At 40.2% G+C, this 19,656-nt stretch overlaps 1 protein-coding gene across 3 annotated transcripts in view; it reads right to left on the minus strand.

The window, feature by feature from the left end:
- Positions 1–522: 522 nt before the first annotated feature.
- HS6ST3 (heparan sulfate 6-O-sulfotransferase 3) overlaps positions 523–19,656 on the minus strand; it is a 613,593-nt gene continuing 594,459 nt past the window's right edge. Inside the window, exons 2-3 of one of the 3 annotated variants that reach the window (XR_002137804.3) lie at positions 5,710–8,176; positions 523–2,269 (exon numbers count right to left, since the gene is read on the minus strand). Coding sequence is in view for 1 of the 3 variants with exons in the window: in XM_019737183.3 (XP_019592742.3) it covers positions 7,468–8,176 (709 nt within the window). In the remaining 2 variants the exon portion in view is untranslated. Of the gene's footprint in view, positions 8,177–19,656 lie in introns of all 3 variants that reach the window. The other 2 variants (XR_002137803.3, XM_019737183.3) reach the window with 2 other exon arrangements.

The following is a 19,656-nucleotide window of genomic DNA, read 5'->3' on the forward strand; positions in this document are numbered from 1 at the left end:
TTAAATCTTATTTTCAACACTATTTTCAAGGTGAATGAGGGGAAAAAGTAAATCTTGAGTTTTCCTTCAACCTTCTTTGAACTTATGTGAGTTTTTTTCTTGGAAGATAGGGGTTCCCAAAATGTGTGCGTGTGCCTGTATGCAGCTATGTTTGTATTTAACTTCTATTATTTTTGGAGCCTTTCCTATGACTATTTCAATTGTTCTAGAATCAACGTCCCTTTCATATGTTCCTACTAGTTAGAGGGACATAGTGCAATGACATTTTTCTAACATCACTCATCTATAAGCAAGGAAGGAATCTACAATACCACTTCTATAGAATGCAAACAAAATAGTAAATTGCATAATTCAAGGGATTTTTAAATGAAGCAACTTTTCTGTACTAGAAGTTTCAGTTTGACAAAGCTGATTCTGTGGATTCAATTTCCATAAATCCCTTTAAGCGTTTAACCAACTTTTCTCATTTTGCAAAAATGTCTAACAAAATCATGAAGGAAAAACAATTTTTCTAGACACCACAACAGTTTAACATGTTAGCTTATTTATTCACTTTTTCTTTGCTTATGTTATAGACACTAGTCATATGTTTTAAAATTTCTGACAAACCATACGCTTTGAAATTGTGAACCCATGTTAATTTTCATTGCTGTTGTGTTTTTCTTCTTCCATTCTTGTTCTCTGTCTCTCCCCGCCCCAAATTCTCTCTCTTCCCTTTCCTCCCTACCTCTTTTCCTTCCTTGTAGACTCAGTTCCAAAATCCTTTGCTCCAATTCCTGTTTTTCTTTCCCACCACTCTTTCTCAAATCTTTTCCTCATTCTTTCATCTTCAGGTTGCTTTTGCACTTTTCACAGTGAATTTCAATGTCCTGGAGTATGCAATGAATGGAGAGGGTTACTGAGAACCACGATTTTAGAAGCTTACGTGTTTGAGAGCCTGTGAAATCCTCCCTGGCCTCAGACATTTTAAATTGCTTCAATCTGTATTTTCTTTTCTTTCTGTATGCTTTTAAAGTTTCACATCCAATAACTACATTTGTATCCAAAGCATGAATCTTTGAGTTTGACAAAGCTGATCCTGTGGATTCAATTTCCACAAATCCCTTAAAGTATTTAACCAGCTTTTCTCATTTTGCAAAAACGTCTGACAAAATTAAGGGGGGGGAAACAATTGTTTTTGACACCACAACAGTTTAATATATTAACTTATTCATTAAATTGTGCTTCACATCAATGGAAATCCTCAGTTCTACAAACTATCATTTTTAAATATCAGTAAGGATTGATAATGTCACAATACAATCTCCTAGTACCCAAGTTCATACATATTATTGCACAGAAACAAAAGGAAATATCTCTTAGAAGAAATAATTTACTATCTATTGAAGAACTATCTTTACATCTAAAATGGGGCACCATATTTTTCTTTCCAACACTTTTTTTTTAAAATCTTTGATACATTAAATGAAAAATAATGCAAGCAAAATCCAAAAAAGTACTTCCGGGGGTGGGGAGCGGGAAGAAGGAAAGAATAGATGATTACATGATTTAAAAAAATAACGACAGATTGGTGGGAGACAACTCTGACAATGACTAAATCACACAAACTCTGCTTCCTCAGAACATGGTTTTCCCTGGCAGGAACTGAAGTTTTTCAGCACTGACATCTGGCCCTTTGATGAGTTCCTACAGTACAGCAGAACATGGAACTCACAGAGTTTCCACTTACTGTGTCAAAAGATGACAGTTGCACTCTTTTCCATAGACAATTTGGAATATAAGCTCAAGAAACATCTGTGCTTCCATATTCTCAGATCCGCAGTTCTGTTAGGTTACCTCAAGTCCTTGCCTGGAAGTTCGGGGGCATTTTTCTTGCAGATGTTGCTGGTGTTCATAGTGAGGCCAGTCCGCTGGAAATCTCAGCACCTCTGCAAGGTCGGTTGGGTCTGTCAATGTGTCATGAAGATGGGTCCACGTGCATTCCATCCATTAGGCTACAAAACACACAGCTCTCAGAACCCTTCCCCCCCTGGCCCAGAGGGTTAATTCAAAGTTTTGGGAATCAGTTCAGATGTGTCCAGGTGAATGTGATGAGAGAAGAGCAGGCTTATGTCCAGTAGAGATGGAGGAAGGGGACAAGGAGAAAAGCTGAAAGTGCCTTGGAGAAAGAACCTTTGCATGTTCCCCAGAGGTGACACAAGTGGGTAGTTATTAGACTTCAGCCAGCCCTGACATCCAGCCTGGAGACTTTCAGCTACAGTTCTGACGCCTGGTGGAGGCACAATGAGAGAGGAAAACCTTGGAGACACTGTTGTGATCAGATCAGGTTATTCTCTGCCTATGTCTGACCCAGCTTTCTCTTTGATCCAACGCCTCCAACTCAGTCAGCCTTTCTTTCAGTCCCTAAAACTGTCCCAATGCTCTGGTCCTGCTTCAGGAGATTCATGTCCTCTTTTTTGCTCTTTTAAATGGACAAAAGAATTAGTCTCCAGCCTCCCCTTATTCTTGAGGGCAGAAGCTGTATTTTAGTCTCTTTCCATTTTTCATTATTTACTAGTACATATGTAATTCCTCATCTTTCTACCTTTGCAAGATCCGCTTCCTTTGTAGGGGCCCTACTTTTTTAATATAGTTACCCCTCCACTCCCTAACCTCCACCTCTGCATGATCCCATTATACAGGACTTTCTTCTCAGCTGGAAGTCATAGTTGAAAAGGAATCAGATAAACTCTCTGTGTGATGTTAACTTATGACACCTTAAAGCATTTCCTCTTTCCAGCAATTGTACAAAGGGACTCATTTAACACCAAAAAAGTACACCTCTAAGAACTAAAGCAATAAGTTGCTGATAAAATTCCAGGGACCTAGGGAAAATGCAGAGAGGAAGGGAAATGTTTAGAGCAGGGGTTCTATTGATCACCCCTTATGCTTCACTATTCAGGCTCCTACTAATTCTAAATATTTCTAACACTGAGCTTCCCTAAGGAGGTGTGAGCATATGTCCTCGGCCTTCATCTTGAATAGTTTTTGTATGTGATGGGGTGGACATCCAACAGGAGGTGTTTGAGTGCCTATGCTTCTTGATCTCCAAAAAACAGGCTCCTTCACTGGAGGAGGGGGTGAAGGGCCAACTCCACCAGTCTCCTTGGCATTATCTAAGTCACTGCAGTTCCATGAGAAGGTAAGGAAAGATACATATCAATAAAGATTTAGATTTCATATTCTAGCAATTCCCAACCCCAATACTGATGCCGAGCAGCATAAGTAGTAGGAAAGGCTATGAAATTCAAAGACTGGGGCTATGAGCAACTTTCTAGATAGTAAACTAGAATTTTGGGGAAATCTTTTGATACCTCTGAATCTCCGTGTCAAACTATCCAATGGGTAATGACTAGAAGTCCCATTTAACATACAAGAATATAGTGAAGATCACTGAGATACTAAATGTGAAAATGTTTTGAAAAGCATTAACTACTATACAAAGAAATGAATTTTAATCGTATCCTTTGTAAAACATGACAAAACAGATGACATTGAAAAGCACTTGAAATATTTTTCAATTCCCTTTTGTGTCAGATACTGATAGTTTTTATCAGTATTAATTTTCACATTGTTTCTTTGACAATAGAACCCTCATATTTATCAAGGCACATGGCAACCAATAATAGAGATGCTTCCTGGCTTTCTTTGCAGGCAAATGTAGCTAATGACTAGGCCCTAGCCCATCAGATGTGACTAGAAGTGATATACGCAACTCCTTTCCATTCCCTCTCTGCTGTCTTAAATGCAAATGAGATGGCAGGAGCTGCAGCAGTCATCTTGGACCATGAGTTGGAAGCTGCACATTGGGATGAAAAATCAAGACAGGGCTTCCGGTAACGTCACACACCAGTGTTACCGACCAGTTTGTCTTCTAAGTCAGACAGTACCCACTTCAATCTTATTGAAGTCACTAGTATTTTGAGTTCCTCTTCCAAATGGGAATCCTATCCAATGGACTTATATTTACTTTTCAGTGATCTGTGCTCAACTCTTTGCTAGGTCTAGCTGGTAGACCTTCTTTCCCAGAGTCATAGGGCCTCTAGACAGACTTTTGAAGAAATCCTCATAGTTCAAGACTTTGATCAAACTATTTGTGACAAAGTTATTGCCTTTATATAATAAAAAGCACATTTTCCTAATTTTTTATGGCACACATGATTATCCTTAACTGTTGCCTAACAGTAATTGCTAATGTTGCTAATTATTAGAAAGAGAATCCAAATAATTCTCAGGGCAGTTTTCCTCCAGTTACCAAGAGAAGGCTACCAAACAATGAGAAGGAGGCAGAATAGGTAGTATGTACCTTAGTCAATAATAATAATAAATAACAATTATTTAATCAGACACCTCATTCCAATCTGGTGACTGGAGCCGCCATTGCCAAGAGAAGAAGAGGAATGTCTACCTGGGTGTTGCAGGAATCAATAGGAGGTAGAACTCCCTGGGGAAATTTTTTCCCTTCTTTTTGGCTTTTTAACACTAATATATTTGGAATTGATTTGGATTGGGATCTTAAGGCTGCTGACTTCCCATGGAGCCTTAGGCCCAGATGCCTTCTGAAGGCATCACTTCCCTGGGCTTCATTCAGCAGGTAGGTGTGCAGTCAATGTTCAAAGAACAAACTGCGTCCCTACCTCTTCGTTTCTATCAACATAGGACCCCAGGGATATGACAAGTGTGCTGCTTTAGAGTGAAATGACCTGAGGAGGAAGCCCTTGTTGGTCTTTTTTAATTTGCTCAGCACTGGCCTCAGGACAACACAAAGAGATGGTTTCTCCTCTGCACATCCTGATACTGGTCTCCAGTGGAGCACCATACATCACGCCTTTAACAGCAAGGCCGTGGAAAACCTTTTCCTATAAATCCTGTGTTGCCTAAGGAACAGTGTGAAGTTAGCAGGGGCTGCCTCCAAGTCTCAGCTATGCATGGATTCTCTGCCAAAAATTTAAAGTGAGTTTCAAAGAAACAATCTGAATACTTTCTAACCTGGTTTGATTCTCCCCGTAGCAAAACACTGGGTTGTTATTTGTGTGCACGTGTGCGTGCGTGTGTCATAGTGGCAGGCAGAAGGATAATTTGCTGTCCTGCCATTCTAGACAGAACATTGTATCCTAACATCGAAATGTGAAGAGAGAGAGAGAGAGAGAGAGAGAGAGAGAGAGAGAGAGAGATATGCTCATTAATCCCAGATGTAATCCTCCTTCCCTCCCTAATTTAGGAACAAATCATTGGAAAAGGAAACAATATTTTGTTGGACTAATCTCTACCAACTAGCAAGCAACATTTACTTGGCCCCTTTAACTCATCCTCATATATGGCTCAAAAAGTACAATGACCTAAAATGCCATTAATCTCTCAGCTCATTGATGGGTAGGTGATGTGGAGAGGGCTGGACTTACTCAAGGCAGCATGGCTCTGAGTCACTGACAGCTTAGTGCTGTCACAGTGGTGGCAGCCACCCGGGATAGAGACATACACTTCTAAGCAATGACAGCTGGATTCTTGCATGATTGGCAGGAAGCTTTTATCCCATATGGAAAACATGATGGAGTAAAAAGAGTTTGCCCATTGCAGTCAGCCAGGCCTAGCGTACAGGCCACCAGGACGCACTTCTTGTCAGTGTGTTTCACTTTTTTCATCTGTGAAATTTGGACTAATAATACATACCTTGTTGTGAATAGATTTAAAGTATGAAAAGGGCCTTCCACAATTTCTGGCCAAAGGGAGATTCCCAATAACGCCTCCCTCACAGGACAGATGAAGTCAAGGGTCATGAGAGAAGTGTCTTCTCTAGATTTCTCTTTGATGGAGGCAGTAGGCTCCCCTCCACGCAGGCAGCCACTCCATGAATGCTTATGGGTTGATTGACTCTCAACCCCAGAAAGAGTATTCTGAAAGTTGAGACGTGGCTTATACAAAGCTGGCTTAACCATCAAACAGGTTGGATATCAGTGAAATAGGCTTTTCCATCTGATTTAGGAGTTTCACTCATTTTCCTTCAGCTCCTTGAGAGGATTGATCAGATCAATCTGTAGTGAGACTTTTTACTCACTCTGATCCTACTGAATGTGAGGCAAGGGATCTCGATTTCCTCTTCCATACTTCTTCCCTTATTATTCAAAACCTTTGTGTTATTGTAGTTGGTTGGGAAAAAGTGGAAATGAAAAGCACGTGGCAATGCAGCACATGTTTTGGTTCCGTTTCATACACTCTCGCCTGAGTCAGCAGCTGTAGCCACAGTCTAACAACAGGTAAAGACCATGTGGGGAGGAAAAAGTTACCAGGCTAGAAACTTTCAAGATTTCAGGATGCAGTCTTTTTAAACTCCTGGCTTATTGTGTTCCATTTCTCCTGGCCCAAATCAAAATTATGATTTATTTAGTGACCTCCAATATGTATTTTTGATACCTGCTAGCTAATGTCCTATTCTTCAGGCCAAATTGTTTTTAAATGTCTTTTCCTCTCTGATTGCAGAATTTTAAACCAGGCAATACCATATCAATGAAAATGACTGCTCCAAAGAGGTATAACTCAGAATTATTCTTTAAAAAACTCAGGTTCTGTAGCCAGTTTGGAAATATTAGACATATAGTTATCTTCCCGCCTTTTTCTCCCTTATCATTCATTCCTTACATTGAAAATAAAATTTGGTAAAGTGTAATCTCCTTAGACATTAGTTAATAAGCACATCTTCCTCCTAAATGCCCCTACCAACGCTCACATCTCAAGAGCCAAAAGCACCCCAGTCCTGAATCCACTCCCCATTCCCTAAACTGTGGGATAGGAAGCATATCTCAGGGCTAAGATGCAGGGCTTTGTAGGATGTCAATAATGATGGTCAATAGTAGGGTAATCTTATTTTAAAAGACCACAACAACAAAACACATTACTCTTCTTACGATTTAAACCACATTCAAATAGAGTTCAAAGGTGACAGCCAACGGCAGAGTGAGGGTTGGCGTGAATCTCATGAAAGGGCTGTAAGGGACTTCTTTTTCTCTTTCTTTAAATAGACCAATGTTTCCATTACAGAGATAGTATAAAATAGACCAGTTTCAGCCAAATATCCAAGCCATTATTTGGCTTTTCATGTGTGCCTCTGTGGGTTCCAGTTGCCCAAACTCTAACCTATGCTGCCGTAAAGGAGATTGCACAGACAGTTTCCTTTTTGGTGCTTCTCTCCTTGACCTTCTAAAGTGGTCTATACTGGAGGCATTCCTACCCTACTCAACATCACAGATTGAAAAATGTCAGGAAAAAAAGAAGCACAAGACCAATCCTCTCCTGCTGGATAAAGATGAAGACAAAGAGGAAGCAGGTGTCCAAATCATGTCACATACAGCCAGATGCCCTCAGAATGGCAATGCCACTGAAGGTCAGTCTGCTGCTCATTCTCCCCCTCCAGAGGGAGGAGCGGGCAGGGGGTCACCATCTCACCACTTGGCTGTTGTAGTCCTCAGTGACTGCCCCCTCTGTGTTCCCATCCTCTTTGGGCCACCGCTGGCCCCTATGCTCCCGCTGCACCCTCCTCTCCTCCCGTCGCTTTTGCCGGTCCCTCTGGTGCTCTCGCTGCTTGGTGTGGTGGTACCGCTGCTGGAACAGATCTTTTGCGTACTCATACAGCTGCATGTCCAGGAAGTTTAGCTCTTCGATTCGCTGGCGGGCCCCCTCATTAATCTCCACATTGGAAGCCCGTGTGATGTTGAACTGTGTGAAGGGAGAGATGAACTTGAGGTTGAATGTCCTCTCAAAGAGAAACTGTGTCTTTCTCTGGAATTCCGTGAGCCCAAAGAAGGCCATGTTCTTCAGGTTGTTTTTTGCACTCTGCAACAGGATGGTATTTCTCTCACTCTCGTTCATGAAAGTCAAGTTGTAGCAGCCCACCAGGCTGAGGTCAGCCAACATACGCACCTGGCGGTTATTAGCCAGGTTGTGGGTGCAGTCCATGAACTCCCGCAAGCTCACCCCAGACCAGTCATCCCCAGGGTAGCAGGTAGGCAGCTCATCAGGGGTGGGACTTCTTCCATCGCACATGTGAAGGGAGGTTTTCCACGTGGCCCCTCTCTGGACGTGTTTCCACTCACTCAGGTACCGAGACACTGGATCACGCAACATTGTAATGTAATAGAAATTCCTGGAAGAAATGAAAGAAAGCGTGTCAGTCATTGACAACTGCAACTCTGGGATTCTGAACTTTTGTAGTGTTGATATCAGCATTGAGCAATGGCTCTTCTGCCAAATGCTCCTGTGAGAGTGTGTGCCTGGATTTGCACTGATCAAGCAAATACTCCTATATATTCATGTTTTCGTAAACATGCATGGACTGGTCTTCAATATTAAGTTTGCTGGGCTTTTCCTCCCTGCTCCAATGTAGGGAGGGAGGTGTGGGGGAATAGATCATGCATTCATTAAGCAATTATTCTCTGATAGATTACTACCAGCAATAGCAATATCTTACACTAAGAGAACAGACCATGATATTTGAGTTATTACCAATCCAATATTTTATATAAACTTTTGTAGTAGACATGGGACTATATGGTAGGGAAACATGCAAGGAAGTAAAGTGATTTGTCCAAGGTCTTGGGACTAGAAAGGTCAAAGCTGGAAGCCAAGGTTGCTATTTTTTCTGTTTACACTGCCATTCTGGATTACAAAGGAGTGAGGTTGCGGGAGGATGTGCTGTGTGTGGCGACTAATATTTACTGAACAACTACTGTTCAGTAGAACTGTGCTAGGTGCTTTATGGATATGGGCACAGTTAATCCTGAACACAACTTTGTAAACTGGATTTTATCATTACTTAAAAAAAAAAAAAGAAAATGGAGGACAGACTGAGAAAGGTGAAAAATAAAGCCCCAAATCCTAGAGCAAGTTAATACTTGAATTGCAATAAAATCTAGGCCTATTTGATTTCAAAGCCCTAGGCTTTCCTGTGCATCATATTGATACTTTAAAAACAAAGATGTAACTAATACTTAGTGAATGGTATTAATTGTCAGGTGCTGTGGTTACTAGAATCACAGGTCTTATCTCATCTAGTGACATCTAAGGGAACATTGAAGAGAAATGTATTTTTGAATTGGTTAGCCCCAGAATGATCAGGTACAGACGGGGTACCTCTGGCTTAAAAGGGCAAGAGAAGTCTAAAAAGGCAAGAAGAGTGTTGGAAAAGATGACAGATAAAGACACAATAGCAGGCATTACAAGAAAACAAATATTGATTCAAAATAAGGAAAATCTTTCTCATAATTTGAGCAGCTACCATTGGAATGGGCTGACCGTCCCACTTCTGTCACTAGAGTGACATGCAGAGTTCTCCTGTACAGACAAAATGGTCCTGAAAAATTCTGAGAAGGATTTCCTTGGCTGACCTAAACTGGATTTTTCCCCCAAAAAAATGCATACCTAGTAAAAGCAATGACAAAAATAAGAAATCTAAGGGTACCATGTTCTTTATGCTGCTTTAAAAAGGAATGGATGGACTATAATAATTAAAACTATACATTTACTGTATTCAGTTATTTAGAATGTCTAGCCAAATAGTTTTGAAATGTAAAAGAAACTTCAAAATCTTAAGTAACAATCGCTTCCCTTTAAATCAGGAGAAGGAATTTACTGGAACTGTCACACACAGGCCAGCCTGAGCCCTTGCTTTTGCCAGTCACCGTTTTACATTACTCTGTTGTCTTTTCCTGTGACAGAATGACAATTCCATCAGAGGAAGAAAATTTCCCAAAAGGTCAGGAAGGAAAGCAGAAAAGGACTGACACAGCTTCTAGGCTCCACAAAGAAATGTTGACGGTAAAGTTTTGCTCAGAGAGGATGTCATTAGGGTTGAAAATTATACGGCATGTCATTATTAATCCTGCCATGGTCCTATGTTGGAACTTTGCACTTTTCAATTCTACAAGCTGAGGTTGATTTTTTTATCTCATAAAACAATTGCATAATAAATACAGGAACAATAACGACGCAACTCATCATTATTAGGATGCCAAAGGCATCAGGACAGGAGTATTTAAATCAGCGAGACCTTGGTATTGGGTCAAATAAGACCACAAACTGAAAATTTATTATTTCCCTGTTAATTGGGCAAAACACAAAATTGGATTAATTAAATCATATTTCTCATTTCTATTTCTTTTTTTGCTACTTTCAATTGCTTATCTACTTTCAGACAGGAACTGCAAAAATCACTGATGCAATAATGTCTACATCCAGGCCACACACCCAGCCTGCATTGTACACACGCTTTGCTCCAGTCTCATGAATCTCCTCCCCACAATGGAAACATTTTTTTCTGTTCCCATAATTCCCGTTTCAGTTTCTAAGGAAAACACTTAAAGGTTTCCGGACTACTGAAATTTGCAACTTTCCTTTTCAGGCCTTACTTGTTCAACAGCACAATGGAGGGTAAAACAACGAAAAGGGAGGAAGGACAAGCAGTTCCCCAACAAAGCCTGTTATGGCCACAAAGCAGAGGCCTTTGTGGACTGCTGTTCCTTTCCATTCAATTTCCTAAGACTAGGCAGAGCATCATCTGTTCATATATTTGTCCTTGCAAAACTCTCCCCAGGGTTTGGAAATATAAGTAAGTAAACTATTATTTTTCCCTTTCATTTATCCATTCATTCGTTAGCTCTCCAAACATTAATTGGGCACCCCCACACCCTGTGTTTGCCAAGCACTTGGGGCTAGACACTGGGGACTCAGAGATGACTAAGACATTGCCTGCAAGGAGATGTCAGGCATCCAATGCTTTGGTAAAGTGAGAGAAATTCTAACCATCAAGTTAAGCAGATGTTCTGCCAATCTCCCTGGACCAGCACAATCCCAAAGACAGATAACTTTGTCTCAGTGACAGCATCCTGTCAGCAAGTCTCCCATTGCCACCTACTTCATTGAGAGCTTGGGTTAATTCATTTAAGAATGTCTGTAGAACAATTGCAGTTCTTTAGCATTGTCATTCTGTGGCCCCAGGGTAATGATGGCCAATACCTAGTAGTCAGGAAGATGAGGGCTCTGGCGCCTTGGTTTAGTTCAATAATCATTATCACCGATAATTAACATGTGGGCCATCACAGCTTACTAACGTTCTAAGACAGAACACACACTTTTCCATGGTTTAGGACTACTTTAGTGTCTTACACGGCTGTAAGATAATCATATTAAAGAATTCTAAATTCAGCACAAGGGCGTTCGTCCCTGCCTCCTTCAGTCTGCCTTTTTCTTTGCTCATTTGCATCCTGCTCATCTTTCCTGGCCCAGCTCAAGCCTCATATCCATCTTCTCTGACTTTTCCAGCCTCTAGGATGTACCACATCACTTACCGCACGCCCTCTTAATTTGCACCTGGAAGTCGTGGTTTCATCTACCCGTTACATTCCTTTTCGCTACTTTGTGTCCCTCAGCCCCTCACACAAAATCCTGCCCACAGCAAGTGTTGAGTGATGCTATGTGAAAGACATGATCATCCTACGAGACAAACGTATTTTAATGACTAAGGTTAATATTGCCTTTGATAAATATACCTTTTCTTCTCTCTTAAAAACTAACCTGATATGAGTTTTGAATGTTTAAAATGTGTGAAAAGAATAAAAAGATATGTAGTCTTCTAATACATCCACCATTTGATAATGATGGTTGGTATGCAGAGAGAGACAGTCAATACACGCTTTGGGTAAGAAGTTGGATGTTTCATACAATAGGTAATTAGTAGCAATGGGGTATTTTTTTTTTAATGTTAAGCTTACTAGTTTTCTTCCCTACTGCTTCCAGAAACTGTATGTCACTAATCATTTTTTTTTTTTTTGTATAATTGCTCATTTCATCAGTTATCAAGCTATTTAATTAACACATGTTTTTTGAGGGTTTGTTAGGTGTAAGGAGCTTCCCTAGGAATGTTGACAACATAAAAAAGAAAATGCCCTCAAGTAGGTGGGTGTAAGGTGGGTAGATTAGAGAAAAGCATTAACACACAATGTGATACATAGATGATGTATTACAGAATTATACACCTGAAACCTGTGTAGTTTTACTAACCAATGTCACCCCCATAAATTTTAATTAAAAAAAAAGAAAAAAGCATTAATTAGCAAGTCATGGAGGTAAGGAGTGGACAAAGAATATTTAGGAATGTACAGAGAGCAAAGTGGCCTAATTGGACCAGAAAGTTCATGTTGTGCATTTTTCACTAAACATTTGCTTAACAAATGAATAAATGGAAGGAGGGCATAAACTAGAACATGATGCAGAGGCCAAATTGTCATGGGCTCTGAAAGCAACTGTGAATTTCTGAAAGAGGAAAAGTGCTAATTTAGGAAGATTCATTCAGCAACACTGTTGAGGATGGACAAAATAGTCCAGGAGAGACATTAAGCAGCCTTGGTGAGAGACCAGTAGGGAAGAACAAAAAAATGTGGGTGTGGATGAGAAGCAATCTTTCACAGATTCAAGAAATATCATACACCCATCTGTCATTGTGGTCTCCCCCTTCCTCATTGTCAGCTTCCCCTAAACTACCTTTTTTGCCTCAGCATTTTTTTTTTCTTTTCTTCTATCTAATCCGTTCCTTTCAATTCTGCAATGGAAAACAGGCATAGCTAATGTGCTCATCAAAATGGTGGAAGGAGGTGTATAAGTCGCCAGCATCACTCTGCCTGTGTGATTAAAAAAACATTCACTTCCTTTTCTATTGCTGAATGATATTCCACTGTGTGTGTATATATGTACACGAGGTCTAACAAGTAAATTTGTGAACTTGCTGCAGCGATGTTGCTAACCTTTTTTGATATCAGAGGGATTATTCATTATGAATTTGTATCAACTGGACAAACACTTAACCAAGTTTCCTATTTGGAAGCCCTGAAAAAGCTGTGTGAAAAAGTTAGGCGACCTGAACTTTTCGCCAACAATTCATGGCTCTTGCATCATGACAATGCACCAGCTCACACAGCACTCTCTGTGAGGGAGTTTTTAGCCAGTAAATAAATAACTGTATTGGAACACCCTCCCTACTCACCTGATCTGGCCCTCAATGACTTCTTTCTTTACCTGAAGATAAAGGAAATATTGAAAGGAAGACATTTGGATGACATTCAGGACATCAAGGGTAACACGATGACAGCTCTGATGGCCATTCCAGAAAAAGAGTTCCAAAATTGCTTTGAAGGATAGACTAGGTGCTGGCATCAGTGCATAGCTTCCCAAGGGGAGTACTTCGAAGGTGACCATAGTGATATTCAGCAAAGAGGTATGTAAATTTTTCTAGGATGAGTTCATGAACTTAATTCACATCTTTATCCATTCAACTATCGGTGGACACCTAGATTGCTTCCCTATCTTGGCTATTGTAAATAATGCTTCAGTGAACATAGGGATGCATATCTTTTCAAATTAGTATTTTCATTCCTTTGGATACATACCCATAAGTGAAATTGCTGGGTCATATGATACTTCTATTTTTTATTTTTTGAGGAACCTCCAAACTGTTTTCCACAGTGGCTACACCAATTTGCAATCCCACTAATTGTGCACAAGAGTTTCCTTTTCTCCATATCCTTGTCAATTGCGACAGCACAGATGGACCTAGAGGGTATTATACTAAGTGAAATAAATCAGATAGAGAAAGACAAATACCCAAATACCATATGATCTTACTTCTATGTAGAACCTGGAAAACAAATAAGCAAAACAAAACAGAAACAAATTCACAGATACAGAGAACTAACTGATTGTTGCCAGAAGGGAGCAGGGGTAGGGGATGGGTGAAAAAAGATGAAGGGGAATTAGAGGTATTTACTTCCAGTTAATAAACAAATAAGTCATGGGGATGTAATGTACAGCATAGGAAATGTAGTCAATAATATCATAACTTTGTACAGTGACAAATGGTTACTAGATTTATCATGGGGATCACATCACAAGGTATATAAATGAAGAATTACTATGTTGTATACCTGAAAGTAATATAATATTGTATGTCAACTACACTTTAATAAAAAAATCACTTTTATGAGGCTATAACTTGTCTAGCCAACGAGAATACATGTGAAAGAACCTACAAAATGCTAGGTTCACAGGGGAGGTTTAATAAACATATTCCTTCCACTACTAGCTTAACTCTCATAAAATCAGGAAACGAAATTAATATCGCCACACTCCACACTACTATGTATTCATAAAAACCAGCTCAACTAGAAACTCCAGCCAGCCTTCATTGATGCCCTTGGTGGAAGAGATTGCTGCCCCCCTGAAACCTGTGCCTCTTATGCTTTATTTTTTATTTTTTTTTCAATTGACATACAATATTATATTAGTTTCAGGTGTACAACATAATGATTAGACATTTATATAACTTACACAGTGATCACCCCCAAAAGTCTAGTACTCATCTGACATCACACATAGCTATTACAATAATATTGACTATATTTCCTACGCTGTACTTTACATCACCATGACAGTAGTAGAACGTCTTAATCCCTCGACCTTTTTCATCCTTCCCCCTAAACCCTCTCCCATCTGGCAATCATCTATTTGTTCTATGTATCTGTGACTTTGTTTCTGTTTTGTTCGTTCATTTATTCTGTTCTTTAGATTCCACATATAAGTGAAATCAAACGGTATTTGTCTTTCTCGGTCTGACTTATTGCACTTAGTATATCACTCTCTATGTCCATCCATGTTGTTGCAAATGTCAAGATTTAATTCTTTTCTGGGGGTGAATAATATTCCGTTGTATATATGAAAGATCTTGACAATTAGGTTTGCGAACTTGTTGCAACAATGTTACTAACCTTTTTTATATCAGAGGGATTATTCATTATGAATTTGTACCAACTAGACAAACACTTAACCAAGCTTCCTATTTGGAAGTGTTGAAAAGGCTGTGTGAAAAAGTTAGATGAAACCTACCTGAACTTGTTGCCAACAATTCATGGCTCTTGCATCACAACAATGCACCAGCTCACACAGCACTGTCTGAGAGGGAGTTCTTAGCCAGTAAACAAATAACTGCATTGGAATATCCTCCCTACTCACCTGATCTGGCCCCCAATGACTTCTTTCTTTACCCAAAGATAAAGGAAATATTAAAAGGAAGACATTTTGATGATATTCAGGACATCAAAGGTAATACAATGACAGCTCTGATGGCCATTCCAGAGAAAGAGTTCCAAAGTTGCTTTGAAGGGTGGACTAGGCACTGGCATCGGTGCATAGCTTCCCAAGGGGAGCACTTCAAAGGTGACCATAGTGATATTCAGCAATGAGGCATGTGGCACTTTTTCTAGGATGAGTTCACGAACTTAATTGTCAGACCTCTTATGTACTCTTATGCTTTATCTGTATTTCAATGACCAGTGAATCTTTTATCCCTTGAAGAGGCTTTATGTCTTACTCATGCTTCATACCCCAGAGAATATGATACATGACCTTATACATCATGGATGTTCAGGTGTTCAATGTTTGTGGAATGAATAAATATATACATTTCATCAGCCATTGTTTCAGGAATTCTGATGGTAATGTCCCTAGGAATTTGAACTGGTTGGTGCCCTAACCAACAGAAATGGCCCAGGCTAAGGGTTTCTTTTTGCCTAGACTTTGCGAAATACACGGGAAATAATTTCTCCTCCTTCCTCTTGCCCTATAGACTTTGAAATGAGTTTTCCCTACATAATCCAGTCTTGCCAAAGCTCAGCGTCTTCCAAAGATACTGTGAGGGATCGTAAGGTGGACTTGGGGGGGCTCTGAAGGAGATCTCTGGGCCTCACCATGAAGTATGCACAGACGACCAGTACATCTTCAACATAAGCTATTGTGTGTATTTCCAAAAAGTGAAACTTAGCTCCGTCTGCCCTGCTGTACTGTGTGCTGGAATCATTTCCAAATGCTCAGAATGGAATTAATTTCCTGACTCTCTTTAGAGCTGTGCACTCATTATGGGCTACCCATTCTTCATTATCTCAATAGAGCATTATCTATACTATACTGTATCTGATGGGGGAATTGCTGCAGTTAGAGCATAGCAATCAGACTGCCCTTTGACACACTGATGAAAAGGCCTTTTATCAAGCCTTGAAAACAAATTGAGGAATTTAAAAATGATGTTCTAAGCAAATGGGAAATTGGGAACTCTGATTGTTAAGTATCATAATAAATAACTTTAGAGGCCAACAATGGTATGTGTCAAAGCCATCGGTTCCAAGGATGTCCGGTATTGTGATGAGAAAATGGAGACACGCGCTGGTTGTTATCTTACCTCACACAGAAGCCATGCCCCCCTCCTCCCGCACCACACACCCAGCTGCCACTACCTCCTCCTTCACAGTGACTTACAAAGCAGCCAGACCCTTTAGGCTAAGGGATTTTTATTTTACTTACTACCCAGAGACCTAGACGCTTTTCAACTGGCCAGAAAGAGGGGAGAGGAATGCCCACAGCGGTTCCCTCAGGAGGAAAGAGGTCCTGTCGCCGTTTTCTTACCTGTGTGCCTATAACATTAAAGGGAGAATCCTTTGGATGTAGCTGTTCTGGCTTTTTTTTTTAAATCATCAATTTGCCCCCCTTTCTCCCTTTAGAAATGCAATATGTTTTCATTATAGAAAATACAAGCAATGCAGAAAAGTACAAAAAGGAAATAAAAATTACCTATAATCACTTCACTCAGATATAACCAGTTAAATCTATATACTTTTCTTTTACAAATTTGACATTACAATGTACAACATATTTTAACCTGTATTTTAAACTCAAAAAATACAAGGTGAACAATTTTTCCACTTCATTTAATATTCTTCCATAAAAGCATAATATTCTAATTATGGATGTACCATAATTTATGTGACCAAGCTCCCAATTTTGGACAAAGAGGATGATTGTATTTAGAGGGGTATACTATAAACAATAATCTGATGAACATCCGAGGCCATAAATAATTGTTTAGAGTATAAACTGCTAGTAGAATTTCTGAGTCAAGAGAATTGTCCTCATTCCATTTTCACAATGCCAAAATACAGCCAACCACAGTCAACGTAGGAGAGCACAGGGCCACTGCACGAGGCCAGACATCATCAAGCACCAGGGGACAAGGTCACCTGGGAGCCAAGGGAGGGTAGTGAAACAGGCTTCTGTCTCTGACCCCTCTTGGCTGAACCAGGAAGGTGCCCTGCCCAGAACATGAGCCAAACATGGACATTCCAGGACAGCCAGCTGGGGTTTGTGACACGGTGGCAAGGAAACATTTTTCCAAAACGATGTGTTTATTTTGCTCTTAATGAGCAGCTGGAATGTCAAATTAGAGACTAAACTTTTGTGGACTCAAATCCTATTCATCAGCACTGCGGCTATATTAAAGCCAACATCTGGACCCGAAAGATGGAGGTCCCTCACCCGATTATATTCAGCTCTGGTCCTCAAAGAAACAGCTTCTTGAGTGGCAAGTTTTTTTTTAAAACAATGTTTAGGTATCAGCTAACTTTCATTAAGGGAAATCATATATGATACTAAACCAACCAAAAAAGGGCATGAAATAAGAGGCTCCCAGACGATGCTGGTCATTTCTCAGTGATGATCAGCCCACCCCCCAATTCCCCAGAGGAAGAGTTAGTATTTATCAATAAGATAAAATTTCAAACCCTGTCATGTTGCTGCTTTATATTGATGTGAAACCTATGAGCCTCAAACTCACTAAAACGCCATGATTTTCGGGTGGTTTTCATATTTGCTTTCACTTTCCCCCAAGTGGCTGCTGCAAGAATAAATTTCAGGGAATGTGTGTTCCAGGGGCTTGTTTTTGCTATCTTGCTGAGTACAGTTCCTCCCAGTACATTTTCCAATGTGCCAGGGAGGGTCCTACTCTCATGCATTATTCAGAGACTTCCGTGATTATTTGGTTCAGAAGCGCCCTGCTTTGCATGGCCTCGCTGGGATTTGGGCATGAGGACATCACAAGGCGCTCTGCTCTGCAAAGCTGTGGCTTATGCATGTGGGCATTCAGCTGAAGCCTGGAGCCGCCCCAGAGTGAGATAAGGCCCAATTCAGTCTCACTTGCAGCTCTAATCCCAGCAGGGCAAGGCGGAACACCAGATAGTACACTCAGATTGTGTTATCAGCCCATTCGTGTTCAGCCGTGCTCTCTCTTTAGCTAATTTCTCAGGCGCTGCTTTTAGGGAATCTGAGAATTACACAGGGTAAAAGCAACCAGGTGTCTCCATTGCAATTGTTTTGCGTTAGCCAATTTGGAAAAGAAAAGAAGTAAATCGGGATATTTAAGAGCAAGGCATGTATTTAGATTTAGGTTTCTATCTCACAGCTTTCATGCAGATTTTCCTAGACCATCAGAAGAACTGGAAAACAAAAACAAAAACAAAAACAAACAAAAAAAACACATCGCTGTCCAGATTTTGCCATTTTCTTCCATAAAGGATTATTTTGTGTTAGAATCTTCCTAAGATTCTGTCTGCTTTCAGGACTGGGGAATCATTTTAGCATCTTTAACAAAATACCCGAGAGATCCCCACTTGATTCCATCCCTTGCCAGCTCTCAAAGAGAGTGCCTTGAAAGTTATCCCCCAGGCAATGATTAAGGAACAAGCTCACCTAAAATATGGAAAGTTCCACATGAAACTAAACTGATAGCAATAATAACAATGCCTAACATTGACTGTGTGCATCCTATGTCCGTGGACAGTTCTAGGAGCTATTAACCAATTTAGTCATCAAAGCAACACTTTATGTAAGCTTTTAGATGATATCTGTAATTTTACAAACTGATTAACATTCAGTCAGTGTCTTCCATCACCTTGTGAACATTAGGGTGTCTTAGAGATGCTGTTTGTGACTTAATGCTGCAGTGGTCCGGGGTTGCTTGAACTCAAATCTCTAGAAGCAAAATGAACACCTCAGGGTAAGGGATTTGTGTTTACCTGTGAGTAGACAGCAGAAGATGAAAGTGAAGCAACACTTTGCAGGGTCAGGGGGACAGAGGGCATCCGGCTTCTCTCAACCTCAGGAGTGTATGGGTCCAGAGGGTCCTCTAGATATTTACAGTGTAGAGAATGTCCTAGAAACAATTTTCCTTAGCTCAGCACACCCACAAAACTGCCTAGCAAATTGGCACTTGAGAAAAGGGCACTAGAGATGAGGGGGAATTACTACAGCTCCATTCGGTTTTCACACTCCCAAGGAATCCAGAAACTAAAAGTTGTAGTAATCTCAGAACAACAAAGGATGGTTAGAAATTGTGATGCAAGTAAATTCAGATAAAGTCAAAGCTCGTGCAATGTCATAATTCACTTTGTGGCTTTAAAATAGGTCTCTTTTTAAACACGATACAATGAAGACTCAGAAATGTGTTCAAAGGAGGTTGCTGAATCCTGAAGTAGGCTGTTCCAATGCCATTCTTCAGGAAGAGAAGATTCAAGGAAAACAGAAGTCAAGCTCTTCTCACTTGCAAGGAGGATGCGCACATCATTTCAAACATGTTGGAAACTTTACTTAATATGCCGGGGAAAGAAAATGAGTTTGAAGTTAGATCTGAGTTTCAGTTTCAGGTCCATCTCCCATTTGGTGTGACTTGGTTAAGCTTATATGACCTCCGGCAGCCTT

Source organism: Rhinolophus sinicus, chromosome 16 (genome assembly GCF_057876585.1).
Source record: "Rhinolophus sinicus isolate RSI-liver-muscle chromosome 16, RSI-T2T, whole genome shotgun sequence".
Classification (NCBI taxonomy): Eukaryota; Metazoa; Chordata; class Mammalia; order Chiroptera; family Rhinolophidae; genus Rhinolophus; species Rhinolophus sinicus.